Here is a 19,201-nt window from a genome sequence, read left to right as displayed (position 1 = left end):
AAGGAATGTCCCTTGGGATGATGGCATCTATCTGGAAATGCTATTAATCGTTTATCTTGTTATCTCTTTTCAGCTTCAGATAATGCATTTTGCTATAATTGTTTATTTATCTCAGAATAATTGCTTGGGATATTTATTTACCTAACTGTATGAATTCATCGAGGAAATATTACGGTTATGAATATTACAGACATGATAGCTTTCTGTTGACTGAATTAGTGTTTGTTCTACTGAAGCATTGTGATGTTATTGTATAGAGTGTGAATGATCAGTTATGTTTGTTAATGTGTATTGGATCATGCGTAATATGCATTGTCATGGGCGACATGATGTAGTGGGTAGTGAGTGTAGCGTGGCTTGCCATGGCAGCATTATTTAATCCTAGACATGTTTGACAGCCAACTGGTTGTGTGGCTCATTCTATAGAGTTGGGATGTATTGCCTTGGTTTAGTTCTTTGTGACTACTTTCCTTATTAGTCAATGTGAGTTATCTTTTCATCTTTGTCATCTGACTAGCTCTGACTGTCACTTGTTAATTGATCAGCCTTCTGCAATGGTGACTGCTTAATTTGTTTGCTCGAATTTGAACTCTGCCGCTGCAACCATGCGCTTAAGACATGTAAGAGAATTCCTGTCTGATACGCCTCCTTTATCCACATGGGCGATTTTTCTGACATGTGATTGAATGACCTTGAAGGTCAAGGTCACACCGATGAACTAGGCCTAAAAATAGCTTGTGTACCTGATCACTTGAGTATTTATTAATGGAATTTGATGAAACTTTGTATGCATGGTCATCTAAGGTGAGGTCCCGATTGTATCAATTTGAGGGTGACCTCCTTGTAAGGTCAAGGTCAAGAGGCCAAATGATAAAACTTGAAATTTCATGAAATTACAGATTAATTCATGAAGCATCAAATGCAATCAGTTAAAATTAACTTAAAGAAATTAACTCAACACCTGTCATATGTCATGATTGTGTCAGGGTTGGTTTAAATGTTATTCAGTCATGAAGTTTCTTGTAAATAGTTTCATTGAGGATGTATTGTTAGCGTGGTGTAGGGACTTTTTTGCAACACAGCCCTAGTTTGCAACAAGTAGTGTTTAGACATGTGATTGGATGATCATGATGTAGTGTAGTAGACTTGTAGACTTGTGTATACACAGTATCTTGAGCATTCACAATCTCATTAAAATCAGATCTTAGTTTTCGCTACCGCTAACCAAAGATCTGAGGACATTCCATTACGGGTCACGTCAGAACAACCTTTCGCGAACATTGACCGACCAATGAAATGACTGACAAGAAATCGACATTTGCCAATCAGAAGGCAGCTATCTCGAGCTTTACGGCACTGGTTTCAAACTGGCGACTACACTTGGAAACATATTTTGATGTATTCTCGATTAAAAAATTTAAAACGGACCAAAACAACATTCTGGAATAGCTTATAGATGGCCTAGATTGTATGGATATAATCATAAAACCCGTAACTGTTGTTCGGAATACCCTTTGTTACATATTTCGAGGTTGCATGATTAGAAAACACATTCCGACTGTCACTTTCAGGATCTAGTAAGCGATGCTCTGATTGGTTGGATGAAAGGTCGTTCTGACGTGACCCGTAATGGGATGTCCTCAGATCTTTGTTTTGCGGTAGCAAGAACTAAGATCTAAATTAATGAGATTGAAACTTTATATACATGATCTCTGGGCCGCTCATGGTTGAGACTGAAGGTCAAGATCATTAATCCGGAAGTGCTTAGAACTAGATCATGAAGGTAGCTGGAGAGAGTGTTTTCTGTGTCAAAGTTGTACTGCATAGGACTTGTGCGAGGTCAGCTGTCACCTGATGTGGTAAAGTCAAATACCCCGGTAGTTCATGATACATGTTTTTGAACTACAGTGGAACTACGTATAGACATCCTTCATTTAGTGGTACTGAACTGGTCTTGTTGCGTGATGTCTTGTAAACAACAGGGAACGCCTCTCAGTTATGTGTAATGAACGATTCGTCTCTGATTTTTCGCGAATTTTCAATATTCATAATGTCTGAACGTGGGCAGGTAACTTTGAAGATGGGCAGGCAACACTTATGGGTCATCTGTCTTGATGGGTTTTAAAATTATTTCAAACACTGTAAGGTTTATGCTTCATCTACAGCAATGTACCTACATTCTTTTGTGGTATATTTCACCATGTATGTCGACAACTTCTTACTGTTATACTATGTGTAGCATACCGTATATGACCGCAGATAAGCCGACCCCCGTAGATAAGCCGAGGTATTAACTTGACCATTGAAATACGAAAAAAAATGATATGACCCGTAGATAAGCCGAACCAGGAAGTGATAGGCAAAAAACACTGAGAAGTCGGACAGGAGGCATGTGCTGGTACTCGCAGATATTCAATAATATAAGATGAAAAACGTTGTAATTATCTTGAAAAAGTCATAAAATTTCATAAATCCATACTGGAAAGTATAGGGGTCCTTGGGTCCTTGCCAGGACCCTTTGACTTCAAACACTGCTAATCATTATGGTAAGGTGAGGTGAAATGGGGTTTTAACGTCGTGTCCAAGATTATTGCACTTATATAGCGACATGCATGCACGTGTGTGTGTGTGTGTGTGGCTGCTTGTACTAGTCCGGACTGATGCTGATTTAAAGTGATAGCTCGCTGAGATACCATGCCGCAGTTTAACATGAATACCCCACTCAGACACAATATACCGACTCCGAGCCGACCAGTCCTTGTTTTAGCCCCTTAATGTCGAGCGCCAGACAGGGTAACAACAAGTACCATCTTTTAACGTCTTTTGGTATGACGCAGTCGGGGGTCGAACTCCGGAGCTTCCGCTCTTCGGGCGGACGCTCTACCACTAGACCACGGAGGGGGTCTCTAATCATTATGTGTGTAACAGTGTCCCAAAGCAACAGAAGCTACATTTTTATGAATATGTTTTCTTCCTTGAGGTAATATTTATATTTCATGATTAAGTTATAAACCAACCATCATTTAATGATCTTACTGGTATCATTTGTTAACAGTTTAAAAAAGGTTTTGTAATAAGTTAGTTACATAATTTTGTTCAGTGAGGGAGTTCTGGAACCTTGAGAACCTTAAGATTTGCTGCTGTAGCATTTGAACCTAGGGCTTTTCAGGATTATGACTTTTATGCTTAATTTCAAACACAGTGTTCAGAAGTCAGGGTAATATTTCCAGCAGAAAGTTTGCTATCTTAAATTAACTTGAACAAGATACTGTTTTAACCATTATGTGTTACAATGTAAATAAGTTTGGTCTCCATCTATGATATTAAAATAATTCTAACCCATCAAAACTGGAAATATGCGTCACACTCTAGTCTGTCTTACAGACCCTGATACAAATATATATCAAATACAGCCCATGCAAGTCTATAATGTTTGGCAAGTCTAGATTACTGCAGTATCTGAAAATGAAGAGAGTCCTGGGCTCCCTTTTATTATATTTCTATTAAGATAACTGAACAACTGTTTTTTCTGTACGATATGTTCATTTTAGAGACTAGATGTTAGTCTACGTCACACTCCTGTTCTTAACAATTAAGAAATACCTATCGTCTCCCAATCGCGTGGATCGATGCTCATGAGATCAGTCACTGGATTGTCTGGTCCAGATTCGATTATTTGACAGCCGTCATATAGCTGGAATATTGCTGAGTGCTGTGTTAAACAACAAACAAGAAGAAGAAGAGAAATACCTATGTATTATTGACCTAGAACTAGAAGGAAGGAAGTGCACATGTCACCTTGTTTGTACAATGTTTAATGGTTACAGAATATAGAGGACAGAGTCACTTCCTGGTGTCGATCATGCATGACTGGTGAAATATAATTCATACTGTTACCCGAATTGAGGGTAAATAAACAAACATGGATTACATAACAGTGTTTCTTTGTGTCAAAGAAGGAAGTTGTTGTGTCAGACTTGCGAAATCTAGCACATACTAGCTAAATTTCTATATTTGGAAGTGTACATGTTATGTGTTATGGGTTTATGAATTTTTGGGGTTTTTTCAGAAAATAATTTTATTTCATGATTTGGTCATTGCTAGCTGAGAAGACCAGGGCCCACGTGCACAAAGCAATCTTAGCGCTAAGATGATCTGATCTCCCAAACATCAACATGGACTTACAATAGTCTTAGTGCTAAGATCGTTTTGTGCAAGTGGGCCCAGATCGTCTAGTGGATAGCATAGGTACTAGGAGTGTTATGCTTAGCCAGGGTAGAATAGATCTTCAGCAACCCATGCTTGCTGTAAGAGTTGACTATGCTTGTCGTACAAGGCGACTAACAGGATTGGGTGGTCAGGCTCGCTGACTTGGTTGATGCATGTCATCGTATCCCAATTGCGTGGATCGAAGCTCATGATGTCAATCACTGGATTATTTACATCACAGAGCTGGAATATTGCAGAGTTTGGTGAAAACAGACTAACAAAAGCATATAGGAATACTTGGTCATGATTCGATTTTTATTGTAATACTTAATTTTGGCTGTCTTGATGTGGAACATTCCTTCAGACTTTCCTCTTATCATTAGGGGGCATGGGTGGCCCAGTCGTCTAAGGCGCCGTGATTCGCTGTGCAGAGTTGCGTCCCTTGGGCACGCCAGAAACCTATGATTGTGGGTCCAAATCCTGGTTCGCCCTAATTATGTTTCTAGGTTTGTCAGCACCATACCCGTGCTCGTGGGTTTCACCGGAGTGGTAAAGGTTTGACGCTTGCATCACTTCAGGCTTTCCTCCCACATTAAGCTGACACGCCGTGATATAATTGTAATACTGTTAAAAGCGGCGTTAAACCCAATTCGCTCACTCACTCCACTTATCATTACTTACTACATTCTGTGATTTTCAACTTAAGGAGAAGAGGCCAATTACTGCTTGAATAGCCCCTACATTTTTCATAGAAGTGTGATATTCTCAAATCAGTTTCTCGTACGAGCTAAGAGTATAATAGTTAGATTCAAGGATCCCTTGAATTAAGTATGGGACGACTAAGTTACCGTACAAGACGTAAAAAGTGCCCAGGGCACTCTCAAAATAAGAAATAAGGGGCTCTTATTAGAATATAATTTTGGTGAAAAAAACAAACAGTTGAAAGATCATAAATTTCTAGGTTTATGTACCTCAAATGATACAAAAGAACAGTCTGTGCGTCTTATACACGACAGATATATTTTTCCAGAATTTAATTGCCCATAATTAAGGGTGCATATAACACACGAGTGCGTATTATACACAAATAAATAAGTCTTGTCTACATTGATCAATCGGAAGAGGTGCTAATTAGGATTGTTCACTTGCCAAAATATTAGCAAATATCACCTTGGGTGCTTATTAGAGCGGGGCGCTTATTACGTCGAATACGATAATAATAAAATATGGAAAGTATATCTCACATTTCGTCAGGAAAATCATGACATTTTTATTACGTTGCGGTTTTAACTGGCCAAATGCCAAGTCATAAATAAAAATATATCCCCTTCTCAGGGACTGTCTGCGTCTGATATTTGTTGTCAGAGTTGTATTATGCAGGTCAAACTTTGTTTATTACGGTAAATAGAAACATTGTATGGGGGGGACGTGACATTATAATTATCCCCCCTGATGGGATATGCATGCCACGAATGGTACATAACTTAGGACGATTCATTTGATGCATGTATTTGATGAAAATTCTTGACGTCAAAATGAACTTAAAAATATTATCTAGTTTAGCATTTAGGACTTCAGTTGGCACTTTAGAGGCATTTTAAAAGGTGTTTTGATAAATAATAATGTTTGAAATTAAATGAAACCAATGAGAGGTGTTTGTGCGACTATTAGAATGTCGACTCCTGTCTCATTAAGATGCATCAGCCTGTATAGCGTTATGCATGCTAGCTGCTGATGCATGTGTATTAATGCATGGGCTGGAAGTAACAAATAACATGCATGAATATTCAGCAGCATGTTTCACAGTGTACTATGAACGAGATAGGCCTGGAGCATGCACTATCAGATTACAATAGTGTCAGGGGGATTTTCCTGGCATGATAAACAAACAATAATAGTTGCAGTGTTATCTCGTTAACCTTGCTTGTTAATATGCTTGGATGTATTTTACTACTCATGTTTCAAAGAGTTGTCAAGAGTTGTAAACATTACATTAGGATGTAGTCTATTCCTATAAACTTGATCCATTCACAGAACTAATTTTATGAAATTGTATAGGAAGGTTTTTATGTTGATCAAGATACTGGTGAAATAAGACAAATATTAGTGTTGACACATCAGTAGAAATTGTCAATGTGCATGGCATTATTCTGAATTTCTCTACTGTGATTTTCCTTATTTTTCAGGCACTATATTTGATATTGTATCTCATGAAACTGTGTTTGATTTTTGTCTATTATTTATTATGCTGTGCACTAGGATAACACTGTGGGTTTGGGAGATGGCTATGTTTCTGAAAGTCTACGCTCTTGGATGGGCATATTACAATTGAAATTTGACATCTTGGTTAAAGTAATATTGGGTATTTTTCTTTTGTGACTATTCTGCAGAAAAGCTGGTATTACCATGTTACTATTGGACGTTTATCTGAAATCCTACGGTTTAGCAACATCACAGTGTCACTGAAATCAGATCTTACTCCAATGCAGCGTTAGAAATTGGTACTAGTCCTGTAGTCCTTACCAAACTGCCCAATAGTAAAGGTATCCTAAGGACTAGTAGAAGTTGGCCCATTTTAAGGGTTTGCTATATGTTATCATTATGAGGACTAGTGGGCAAAAACTGTTAGTTTCTAACCCTGCAATGCGATACGAGATACCTTCTGTGGAGGGGATATCAGATTGTCATGCAGAGAGATGCTATATTAGAGTTATAGATCTGATTGTAATGAGATTGTGTATGTTGAACCTCTCTTACTCTTTCATCTATTCTGTTGAATTTTATAAATTTATTTAAACTGATTGCCCTTCACATTTTTAATAGTCTTAGCTCGGGTCATTTCAAATATTATTTAATGCATGAATGTGCTGACACAGAAACCTGTGTATGATTTAGCAAAGGGATGTAAGATTTGAAGGGACTGAGTATTAATAGCGGTGGTTGTATTTTGTTTTATTCAGGACTTTACTAGAGTCAGTTGACGAGGAGTTACTACAGAGGTATGCAGCTGCTGCATCACAGCCCATGTATAACCCCCGCATCTCACGTACAGCTTGCTACTAACTCCGTAACACGGACAGAGACACCCACACCTCAACGCACGTCATCCTCCGCTTTACAGGGTATCATAGCGCCATTGTAGCAATAGAATGGAGATATGATACACTTAGAGTCACGGATGATCGCTATGTTAATCTACATTTTCAAAATGTTAAACGGGATTTTTTTATTGAGAAGCTTATGGGAAAGGGAATTGTGGTGAAGGAATGTGACAGAATGTTTTGTGTGTGACTTGAGCAGATCATGGATTATTGTGGATTGTTTTATGATTTTTGAGTCCCTTTATGTGCTCGGGAGTTCTAGTAACGTCCTTAACACTTACGGAAAAAATGAAATACCCTTTTGTGAGCATTACAAGCCACCTGGCTTTATCAGGGATTGTCATGAACAATTAGTCCGAATTTATGTCACCGTGCCAATAGAAACTGCACACATACAGTTTGTAAAATATTCATTAAGCCAATATTTTTTAACTTGCTGGATCATGGATCCACGAGCATTTTTTTCTGCCAATACGTCTCACATGCAAAATATTTTGTGATTCTTCTTTTTATTAAAACCATCCACAACACTAATATGATGTTCAATTTGGCAATCATATCTTTGCAAAGTCAAAAGCTGAAGTTGATTCCATTCATAATAAATCTGGAATTCTGTCCCTTGCTTTTGATCATCAGACTTTACCAAAGACAGGGTAGCTAGGTTGAGGCTCGTCTGGTCGCCGACTTTGATAGAAATATCCATGATCCAACAAATACTGTATTCGACATAATAAGGGCCCAGGGTGCTCTCAAAATTAGAAATAGGGGGCTCTTTTTAGAATATTATTATGGTGAAAAAAACAGAGTTGAAAGATAAATTTCGTGGTTTATGCTGACAGCCTGAAATGTTTATGTACGACAGATATATTTTTCCAGAATTTAATTGCCCATAATTAAGGGTGCATATAACTCACAAGTGCGTATTATACGTGAATAACTAAGTCTTGTGTACATTGATCAATCGGAAGGGGTGCTAATTGGGATTGTTCACTAGCCAATATATTAGCAAAAATGGGCGCTTATTAGAGCGGGGTGCTTATTACGTCGAGTACGGTAAGATGTGTTGTGGCCTTGCTGTTGAGGTGTGGAATCTTTCCTGACTAACTTCACCAACCACTCATTTCACATGCTAACACCCCGTCAACCCCCATGTATACAATCTGCCTATACGGGCTGCAGTGTGCAGAAACTTGAACCATGCTTCATCACTGATCACATGGTTGAGGTCAAGTGTTGGAAGGTAAACTAATGTCAGTCAGACTACTGTTCACAACATTATCTAATAATCGTGTCACAAGTTGAACACTCATCATCATCTTATCAGTTTTATTAACAATGATAGCCCTTAATTATGGGCAATTTAATTCCGAAAAAATATATCTGTTGTACATAAACATTTCAGGCTGTCAGCATAAACCACGAAATTTATGTTTCAACTCTGGGTTTTTCACCAAAATAATATTCTAATAAGAGCCCCCTATTTCTAATTTTGAGAGTGCCCTGGGCGCTTATTATGTTGAATACGGTACTTGCCAATCATTGCCTCAATGAAATGAAAGGATGTTCCGTAACAAATTGAGGATTAAGAACTTTCACTAAAATAGGAAATTAGTGCAGAATGAGTCTTCAGCTACATGACTGGTCATTGTGTGAGTTAGGTTAAACGCTGCATCAGCAATATTTCGTCCCTGTAGCGACCAGTAGCGACCAGTAGCCATGGTAAGAGTATAAACTTGTGATTAGATGACACTATGGATGCTAGGTGTGTATGGTACTTGGGAAGCAGTGACATCAGGCCATCAAGATTCTTGCGTGTGTTTCTCATCTCCATGTTCAGCTTAAGAGGGAGTGGTTGGAAGAAAATTATAAAATGATAATAATAATTAAGTCAAGTTATTAAAAGCTTTGCCGAAGTGAAACATCTTTCGAGTGTCAAGGTCATCAATACTTTTTCTTTATTTAAGCTCTGTTTCCATGTTATGTTGCTAGTTTTAATTGCCTCATCTCTCACCAACTTGAGTCCTATTTCATGTTGAATTCATTGTTTCATTAATCATTTGTAACAATTCAAAACTAATATGGTAATAAAATGTTAAGCATGTTTTGAAAAGTTCATAAGAAGAGAATGCCAATTTTCATTCTATTAATACAACATAAAGAATGAATCAGTTGTTAGTCTTCCATTTAGACATTATGTGTAGATAAACTAATATGGAAGCTGTTTTGGGAACATTGACTCAAGTGCACACTTAAATAATATGCATCTGACAATAATTCCCGAAGAGCTTTATGGCCAAATAGACCACAGAATTACATGTTGTTTAAGGGATGAGGATTGAGTGTCGGTGGATGCAGGTAGATTGTAGACACTGTCATAGACCAGGGCCCATATGCCCGTAAAAGCGGCGTAAAACCCAACTCACTCACTCACAATTTGATCCCTGTATGACTGAAGGTTCTCGTGATGTACTGGAGTATGGCCAAAGACTGTAACATGGAACCCTGGTGATAAGCCTCACTGAACACGCTAGTCTTCCTATTGGTATCTACGGGGCAGTCGGGTAGCCTGGTGGTTAAAGCGTTCGCTCGTCACGCCGAAGACCCGGGTTCGATTCCCAACATGGGTACAATGTGTGAAGCCCATTTCTGGTGTCCCCCGCCGTGATATTGCTGGAATATTTCTCAAAGCGGCGTAAAACCATACTCACTCACTCACTATTGGTATCTACATGTATTGCACTGTAGCACCCTCAGGTCATCAGTACTATTGTGTGTTTCTCATCTCCATGCTCAGCTTCAGCTGGTGACAACAATGTGAAATAAATAATACACCTGCCTTTAGTCATTTTAGTTATGGATACCACTGTCTGTTATTTAAGAATGTGCCAAAGTGATATCAAGTTGGTCATTTTATGATTACTATGCAATATACTAGGCCCATTGGAAACAGTAAAGGGTTTAAAATACTGAAAAACAAAACAGTAGGCAGGTTTACTTCCTACTCGAATATCCGCAAAATAAAATGCAGTGCAGATGTTTTCAAGAATATAGGATAGTACTCAATTGGGCAAATTGATGGATATAAAATCTTTTCTTCTGTTTTTTACTAGTTTCCAATAGGATGGGACGAGTCCACATTTAATACCCGGGTACCCACCCCCTATTACCCGACCCTACCTGGGTACCCGTTGTAGGTCACAAGAGAAGGGTACAAAATGTCTGATTGGGAAACGTTTGACCGTACACCTCTCACAATATATTTAGATACACGTATAATCCAATCTGGTCATGCATACACTTAACTTGAATGAAGTTATAAGTATGCAAACATATAAAGTCAGAAGGATTGTGTGTATAGTCAGAACAAAATTTGTCACTTATAGTGTAACCATAGAGTTCTAAATATGTTTTGCCATTAAACAATATAATCACGTGACTTACCACGGGTCTGGGTAGTCCTGTGGGTACGCGGGTCCTACTCAGTACCCACCCGACCTGAGTACCCGAGTTACCCGTCCCAGCCCTAGTTTCCAAACAACGGAAATGAGAAACACATACATAAATCTTCCCCCAAATGACATGCACTGAATCCAGTCAATACATCAAATCATTCCTATTCATAATAAAGCATGTTCATACAGACATTCAGCAGTTAAACATCACTTTTGTTAATACTAATACTTCAGATTTTATTTACACTAAAATCATAAAATTGAAATAATACTTGTTTCACACAAATATGTTATTTATCATCTAATATCTTCTAATATCAAACTATCGGTTTCAAATGAGAAGAACTTCAAATCATCACAAATAGGAAAATGATTGGAAAATGGATTTCCAGGATTAGTAATCCTCCACAAGTGAAATCTCCCTATAATCTCCAATCGCATCCAGATCAGATCTTTCACTCTAATACGATGCAAAACTCCTTGAAGATTTGAAGACCCTCCATGGAGGACCCTGAACCCTGAACAAATTTTGACCCCTCAATCTAAATAAAGGAGTCAAATGTCACCTTTCTAAAATAATTTGGTTTCATGTCTTTAAAATTTTGATCCTGACAAAACAAAACTTGACAGGGAACAAATATTCCCTTGAAGAAGCCAAGGTGCTCAAAAACAACGTACAATATCCACAGATATGTAGAGCAGCCTTTAGTATTTTTCATTCGGTACTGCCAATAATATTCTTTTTCAAGACACAGAAATGCTGCTTTTAAATGCTTAGCTCACTCGTATTGAGAATTTTGAAGCCTCGGAACTGATTGCCTGCAATGGTGGGTTTGTTTAGGCCAGCGTTAGAAACTGGCACTTGTCCTATAGTCCTTGCCAAACTGCCCAATAGTTAAGGTATTATAAGGACTAGTAGAAATTTGCCGTTTTTAAGGATTTTGCTATACGTTATCATTATGAGGACTAGTGGGCTAAGACAGTTAGTTTCTAACGCTGTGAGGTCTTCAGGCAAAGAGGTATCGTATTGGAGTAACAGGTCTCATTCTAATTAAATTGCTTAGTCTCAAGACTCAGGACACCTTGTTCCTTTCACTTCCAGGGGTCATCGAAGTAGTTTAGTATATGAAGAAGTCAACTTTGAACAGTAAGGGTTAAACGTGTGTCTCTATCTGTTCCTGTTCTGTTCCCATTGTGTTCCCTGTGCATGTCATCATGTCTCTGTCTCGCCTTCCACTGCCAGCTTCAGATACAACTGTAGCATCTCTAGTCTAACTCTGCTACTTACTAGAGGTTTACTTTAACTCTTTATCTCTTCATGATCAGACTAGGATCAAATGTAGGCCTTTGGAAGTTTGAAACTATGTTCTATAGACCTAGGTCATCGTAGATTTTAGTTTAGTGGAGACAATCATGCTTCGTGGAACAAGGTCATCCATTTGCGGAGCATGTAATGTGTTTTGATGTGAGAATCATGTTTTGGACACAGTTTCTTGATTTTCTAATGTATTTGTGTCTTCAGTTCATTTTTAGCCATTGTTTAGTTGTTATTCTTTATAATAACCATTCATTGTGACATCTCTCCCATATTCATCATAAACCCGTGAAGATCGGGGTTGGAATTGGTCTTCAGCAACCCATGCTTACCGCAAACGACCACTATGCTTGTCGTAAGAGGCGACTAACGATATCGCGTGGTCGGGTTCGCTGACTTGGTTGATGCATGTCATCGTCTCCCAATTGCATTGATCAATGCTCATGATGTCAATCACTGGATTGTCTGACCCAGACTCGATTATTTCCAGACCACCGTCATATAGCTGGAATATTGCGGAGTGCGGTGGTAATCAACAAACAAACAAACAAACAGACAAACTGTATTCATCATTGCTCACTCATGTGGGTGGTACATTGGTCAAGGAATGGCATCAGGATCGAGAATTAGGATCAGACTTTATCTGAGTGTATCGTTTCATTATGAGCTTAAGTCAATTGTTTGTCAATACATCAGTTACCAAATTATCTTCCTCTCTTTGTCATGGTTACGGGTTCCCCGGTCGTGTGAAGCACCACAATTATCTGCTCAGAGTTATGTCCCTTAGGCGTGCCAGATACTACAATGTAGGTTCGAATACTGATTCGCCTTATTATGTTCCCAGGTTTGTCAGCACCATACCCATGGGTTTCCCCCAAATTTTAATGACATAATACCTGCACATTTTGGTCCACATCAAGCTGGCATGCCACATGACTGAAATACTGTCCAAAGCGGCGTTTCACCCAATTCGCTCACTCCCGTAAAAGGCGACTATGCTTGTCGTAAAAGGCGACTAACGGGATCGGGTGTCAGGCTCTTTGACTTGATTGATGCATGTCATCGACCCCAATTGCACAGATTGATGCTCATGATGTCAATCACTGGATTGCCTGGTCCAGATTCAATTATTTACAGACCGCCATCATATAGCTGGAATATTGCTGAGAGTGGCGTTAAACAACAAACAGACAAAACAAACCTCTCCGTGGGAGGGAAGAGGTTTATCAAACACCATCATTGTTAAATGACATGCTGAAATTTGATAGTGAACAAAGCTTTAGATACTGAATGATTAATAGTATGTCCGAAAGATATGCAAGATCATGAAGATATTGTTCCAATGTGAATAGTTGGAAAATGAAAAATCAATTGATTGTAGTCACTACTGGTAAATGTTAAGTCTAAACGTGAGACGAATACTATGTTAAAACCCCGCAGAATAAACTCTGCTTGTCCTGTTGAATGAAACAAGTGGTCAATGCATGTCATCATTTCCCAATTGTGTTGATCGATGCTCCTAATGTCTATCACCGAATTGTCTGGTCCAGACTCGATTATTTACAGACTGCTGTCATATAGCTGGAATTTTGCTGAGTGCGGCGTTAAACAACAAACAAACAAACAACATGTGGTCTATGGCTTACACATAATGTACTGTTGTATCATGTGTCATTTTCACACTGTCCAGATTGACAAAGTTTCTTTACATGCTATCCTAGTGCAAGGGAGTTGGGTCATATTTATATCAAACAAATACTGTAATGTTCATACCACGTGCACTCGTACACTGCAACCCCCATCACGATTCCAGGTTAGAATTAGACCCCAGGACCTCGTTCAACAAAACAATCTTAGCGCTACAACGCCCGTAAGTCTATGTTAAAATATGGAGTTAGGATCACCTTCGTGCTAAGATCGAGAAACGGGTCCCTGTTGTACTAAGCAATCTTTGTGCTAAGGTGATCGTAACTCCCATACATAGACTTACGACAGTTGTAGCGCTAAGTTTGTTTTTATAACGGCACCCTGGTCCCGAGCACCCTATGCTAGTATTCAGAGCCAACTTAAATGGTGGTCAAACTCCGTGACTTGCTTGATTGTGTGTCACTGTATCCCAACGTCATGAATTGTTGCTCATAATATCAATCACTGGTGTGTCTGGTCCAGACTTGATTATTTACAGGCTGCCATCATATGACTGGGATAATGCTGAGTTAAAACACACACAAACACATGAATACTTGTACACCTACTGCTATAATTTATCATTTTAGTATTGAGGACATCAGTATTATTTCTTTAAGTTGTGTACATGATATTTTGCCACTTGATATTCCTAATAAGTTATTATTTACTTGATTGAGTTCTATTTCATGTTGAATTCATTGTTTTATTAATCATTTGTAATAATAATATTATAAATTAAACATGTTTTGAAATGGTAACAAAAGGAGAATGCCAATTTTTATTCTGTTTGTAAAATGTTGAGAAAGAAGTCAATTTATTAGTCCTCAATCTCATTAAAATCAGATCTTAGTTCTCGCTACCGCTAAACAAAGATCTGAGGACATCCCATTACGGGTCACGTCAGAACGACCTTTCGCAAATTTTGACCGACCAATGAAATGACTGACAAGAAATCGACATTAGCCAAGGCAGCTTTCTCGAGCTTTACGACACTAGTTTCAAACTGGCGACTACATATGGCTTTGAAACATATTTTGACGTATTCTCGATTAAAAAAATTAAAACTGGTAAGAAGAACATTCTTGAATGGCTTATAGATGGCCTAGTGGCCTATATTGTATGGATATAATCATAAAACCCGTAACTGTCGTTCAGAATACCCTGTGTTAAATATTTCGTGGTTGCATGATTAGAAAACACATTCCGACTGTCACTTTCATGATCTGGTAAGCGACGCTCTGATTGGTTGGATGAAAGGTCATTCTGACGTGACCCTTAATGGGATGTCCTCAGATCTTTGTTTAGCAATAGCGAGAACTAAGATCTGATTTTAATGAGATTGATTACACCTTTGTTAGTCGTTATGTGTAGATAAACTAATATGGAAGCTGTTTTTGGAACATTGACTCAAGTGCACACTTAAATACTATGCATCTCACAGAAATCCCCGTAGAGATAATTCAACATACTACATACAAGATAGAATGTCATAAACACTAATGGAAGATACTGCTGTTGTAAACACAGAAATGTGTGACCAGAACGCACATGTGTATAGAACGCACATGTGTTTAGAACGCACATGTGTATAGAACGGACGTAGAAAGAAAACCAATATTGCATCCTGAGGGATGCCGAATATTAATTATTGTACCCAATTCTTGAAAAGAAATATCAAAGTCTCATAATTATACTATAGTAATTGTCAAATCACTACCCTACCCTACCCTACCCTACCCTACCCTACCCTACCCTACCCTACCCTACCCGCTACACTACACACAACACAACACAACACAACACAACAAGGCGTCTACGCTTGTCGTAAGAGGCGACTAACAGGATCGGGGGGTCAGGCTAGCTGACCTGGTTGACGCATGTCATCCATCCCAATTGCGTGGGTCGATGCTCATGATATTAATCACTGGATTGTCTGGTCCAGACTCGATTATTTACAGACCGCCGCCATATAGCAGGAATAGCGCTGAGTGCGGCGTTAAACAACAAACCAACCCAGGGTTAGAAATTGGCACTAGTCCTGTAGTCCTTGCCAAACTGTCCAATAGTAAAGGTATCATAAGGACTAGTAGAAAATTGCCATTCTTAAGGGTTTTGCTATATGTTATCATTATAAGGACTAGTGGATGAAAACTGTTAGTTTCTAACGCTGCAACCAACCACAGTTATGAAATAAAAAATGCACGTCTCAATCCTCTCTGAACATTCATCAGTGTAAATAAGTGATTCGTTTTTGTCCTTGAATGTACATCTCCTTCTGACCTGTGCTCTCTCTGGTGTGGGTTTCTCAGGTTAGAGTGTTCTGTTGAAGCTACTCTGTCACTATGTTCTCTATTTCCTCTCTCTATGTCATCTTTTCATTTCGTTATTTACTACACCAAGATTATCCTACATATAGGCTTAAGTGGAAAAAATGTTAGTTTCGTGCAACCCACTTCCAGTGAAACCAAAACCAAATGGTATTCATATTCAAACCTTTGTCCAATTTGTTTGTGTTTATGTTCCTCAAGCTGTGACATCTTCAAAGAAACTGTCATAACATGTCTACGCACTTTACAAACATATGAAACTTGGGTTGCCCCAAACCAGGATTTTTTCTGATAGCTAGATGTTAAAGTTTAAAGTTCACTTCTTTTCAAATTTAAAATTTGTTACAAATTTATTTTGAAGTATTTATACTTGTACTTTTATCAAATCTTACATAAATTAACTGTATAAAAAGTTTTGAGAAATGTATCTTACCTGGTAATGCTGAGCAAGCAGTTATTGCTTTTATAAACAAAAAGTTCCTCTCAGATAATTTATCAAATTCAGTTGCAGAATGTATTTTTAAGGTCAGGGCAGTGTTAGAAAGTGGAAAGTACAAGATGGCTAAGTGAACTATATAATCTTTTTTTTTCAGATACTATACCATTAAAGGGTAACGCTTCACACTCTGCCTCACTTGTGTTCAGTGCTTTCTGTATTCAGTTAGTCTTTATTTTGGTGGTGGGATCACGTTTAGTTGGCATTATCTTCATCCTAACCACTTGAGCCTTGCCTCGGATGGAATTTGTAATAAGTTGCAATGAGATTATGTCAGATAACTTTACAGCTGTTTACCTTTCCTTGTTCATGTTGTAGTCATGGTAGTTATTGTGAAAAGTTGTTTCACAGATTTGTATGACTGAAACATTTCAGTTTAGGTATTTGTTTTATGTGTGGCCTGTCAGACAGGCTGAACTGTTACGTTAGTGATGGTAGGCGCTTAAACTAATTTACAGTAATGATTATGAAACAACTTTTGAACTTGTGCCCGGTCGGGTTTGTTACCTTAAGCACTATTTATAGGCAAGATCCGAGGTAGAATAGGTCTTCAGCAACCCATGCTTGTCGTAAAAGGCGACAAACGGGATCAGGTGGTCAGGCTGGCTGACTTGGTTGATGCATGTCATCGGTCCCAATTGCGTGGATTGATGCTCATGATATCAATCACTGGATTGTCTGGTCCAGACTAAATTATTTCCAGGTCCCCATCATATAGCTGGAATATTGCTGAGTGTGGCGTTAATAACAAATGATTACCTACTAGTATGAGGACTTAAAATGTATCCATATCTGCAGCTGTTTTAGGTTAATTTTCATTGTGAGGATAATTTTTCTTATTTGTTCGTTACTGTTAATTGCCTTGTTTACTGTTATTTATTTATTATTTTTTTTATAATTATTATGAATATTGTTTGAATCAAAGTTGAATTTATTTTTTTAGATAGGAAGAAACAGTATCTTATGCTGAATATAGTTGATGTTTGACATGTAGCTAAGAGGATATTCTCCTAACTGCTACTTAGAACTGATTGAACGTACACACGACAAAGTTGATTTGTTGGTTGATTTTTGTGATGAGCACCCCACCAGTTCAATGTTATCAGACAACTCACTCACTCACTCACACTCTTTCATTCCACTAATATCTGGATGGTTGGTAAAAGTTAAGTTATCATGTGAACATTCAGATTTCTCGTAATAAACTCTCACTATGCAAAGATTTTTTGTGGAAAGTATTTCTATAATTCTGAGTGTAAAACATTTTTGATGGTACATTAATTACATGCCTGTATATATGTGTCAAATAAATGACAAAATACAAATGAAACTTAAAAAAAAAAAGTGGAAAAATGTTAAAAACATGATATTTTTAGGGACTTGTTGGTTGCTCAGATAAAGAATGTAATCAAAGAAATATAGCATTGCTTGGCAAGTCTTTGATGACAAATCAAGGGGGGGGTCGGGTAGCCTAGTGGTTAAAGCGTTAGTTCGTCACGCCGAAGACCTGGGTTCGATTCCCCAAATGGGCACAATGTGTGAAGCCTATTTCTGGTGTCCCCCGCTGTGATATTGCTGGAATATTGCTAAAAGTGGCGTAAAACCATACTCACTCACACTCACAAATCAAGATAGTATTTCCGATTCATATTAATCCCAATTGGAGGTATTGTTTTGCTAGCAGGATTTGTTGACAGCCTTGCTTGACAAAAAATTAGCTTGGAAATGTTTAGTTGTTTTCAATACAACTTTTGTTGAAATTGTGGTTCTGTAAAATTAACGATTAAACAAATGCCTTCAATACTGCATTCAACATCTATAACATCATAGGTTTCTTTAGGAGGTGTTTTAGTGTGTAGTTGCTAGCAAGCATTCTTACAAGTAAGCATTCTTGATGAGTTAACTTCATCTCTCTGTATTTCATCCTTTGTAAATACCTCATGAAGACAAACTCTACAAGATATTCATTCATTGTAAAGTTAAAATTTACAAATATAATCAAAGATGTAATTATGAAAAATTTACATTTGTATAGGTTTGTAAATATATTTAAATGTTTGAAAATGTTTGTTAATGTTTGTCAATATTGTTAATATCTTATATCTGTACATGACATCTGGACAGCCAAAAAACATTTGTTCTGAAAATTAGTCGCAGTTGCTGTCAATAAGTAGTCAGATTGGTTTCTCTTTGCTTTTCTTTCATTCATGTAGGAAAATAATCAGAATAACTTTTTTCATGATCGGTTATCATGGTTATAGTGTTTTGTGCGACTTGAGATTGAATTGTCTTCCCTATTATGAGACATGGAAGCCATGGGCTTATTGGTGAATGGTTGCAATGCTCATGTTTAGGTTTCTGTCTTCAGTTATTTGTCAGAAGATAAACTACTGGTGTCATCATTGTTGAATGCAGCTTGATGTTTCACTGATACATAATCACTTATCATAAGATGATGTAAAATAAGGCAATGAATAGTATCCTGGGCCCTGCTGCCCAAAGCACTTGTAGTGCTAAGACGATCTTGACTAACATTATCATAGACTTGCAATCGTCGTAGCCCTGATGTCGCTTTGTGGAACGTGGTCCAGGATAATATTCACCTTTTCACT

General features: G+C 37.9%; 1 protein-coding gene across 12 annotated transcripts in view; it reads left to right on the top strand.

The window, feature by feature from the left end:
• Positions 1-19,201, top strand: part of LOC124115402 (mitogen-activated protein kinase kinase kinase kinase 5-like) — a 104,668-nt gene that overhangs the window by 30,289 nt on the left and 55,178 nt on the right. For 2 of the 12 annotated variants that reach the window (XM_046476365.2, XM_046476362.2), the window contains 3 exons: positions 7,170-7,208; positions 11,865-11,909; positions 16,687-16,704. The exons of 2 other annotated variants lie outside the window; for them this stretch is intronic. In XM_046476365.2, the coding sequence (XP_046332321.1) occupies positions 7,170-7,208; positions 11,865-11,909; positions 16,687-16,704 (102 nt within the window). The remainder of the gene's footprint in view (positions 1-7,169; positions 7,209-11,864; positions 11,910-16,686; positions 16,705-19,201) is intronic. 8 more of the 12 variants (XM_046476369.2, XM_046476363.2, XM_046476370.2 and 5 more) reach the window with 4 other exon arrangements.

The sequence above is a fragment of the Haliotis rufescens genome, unplaced genomic scaffold, assembly GCF_023055435.1.
Source record: "Haliotis rufescens isolate VD_foot unplaced genomic scaffold, xgHalRufe1.0.p SCAF_3, whole genome shotgun sequence".
Lineage (NCBI taxonomy): Eukaryota > Metazoa > Mollusca > Gastropoda > Lepetellida > Haliotidae > Haliotis > Haliotis rufescens.
This window is presented reverse-complemented; position numbering and strand designations above follow the sequence as displayed.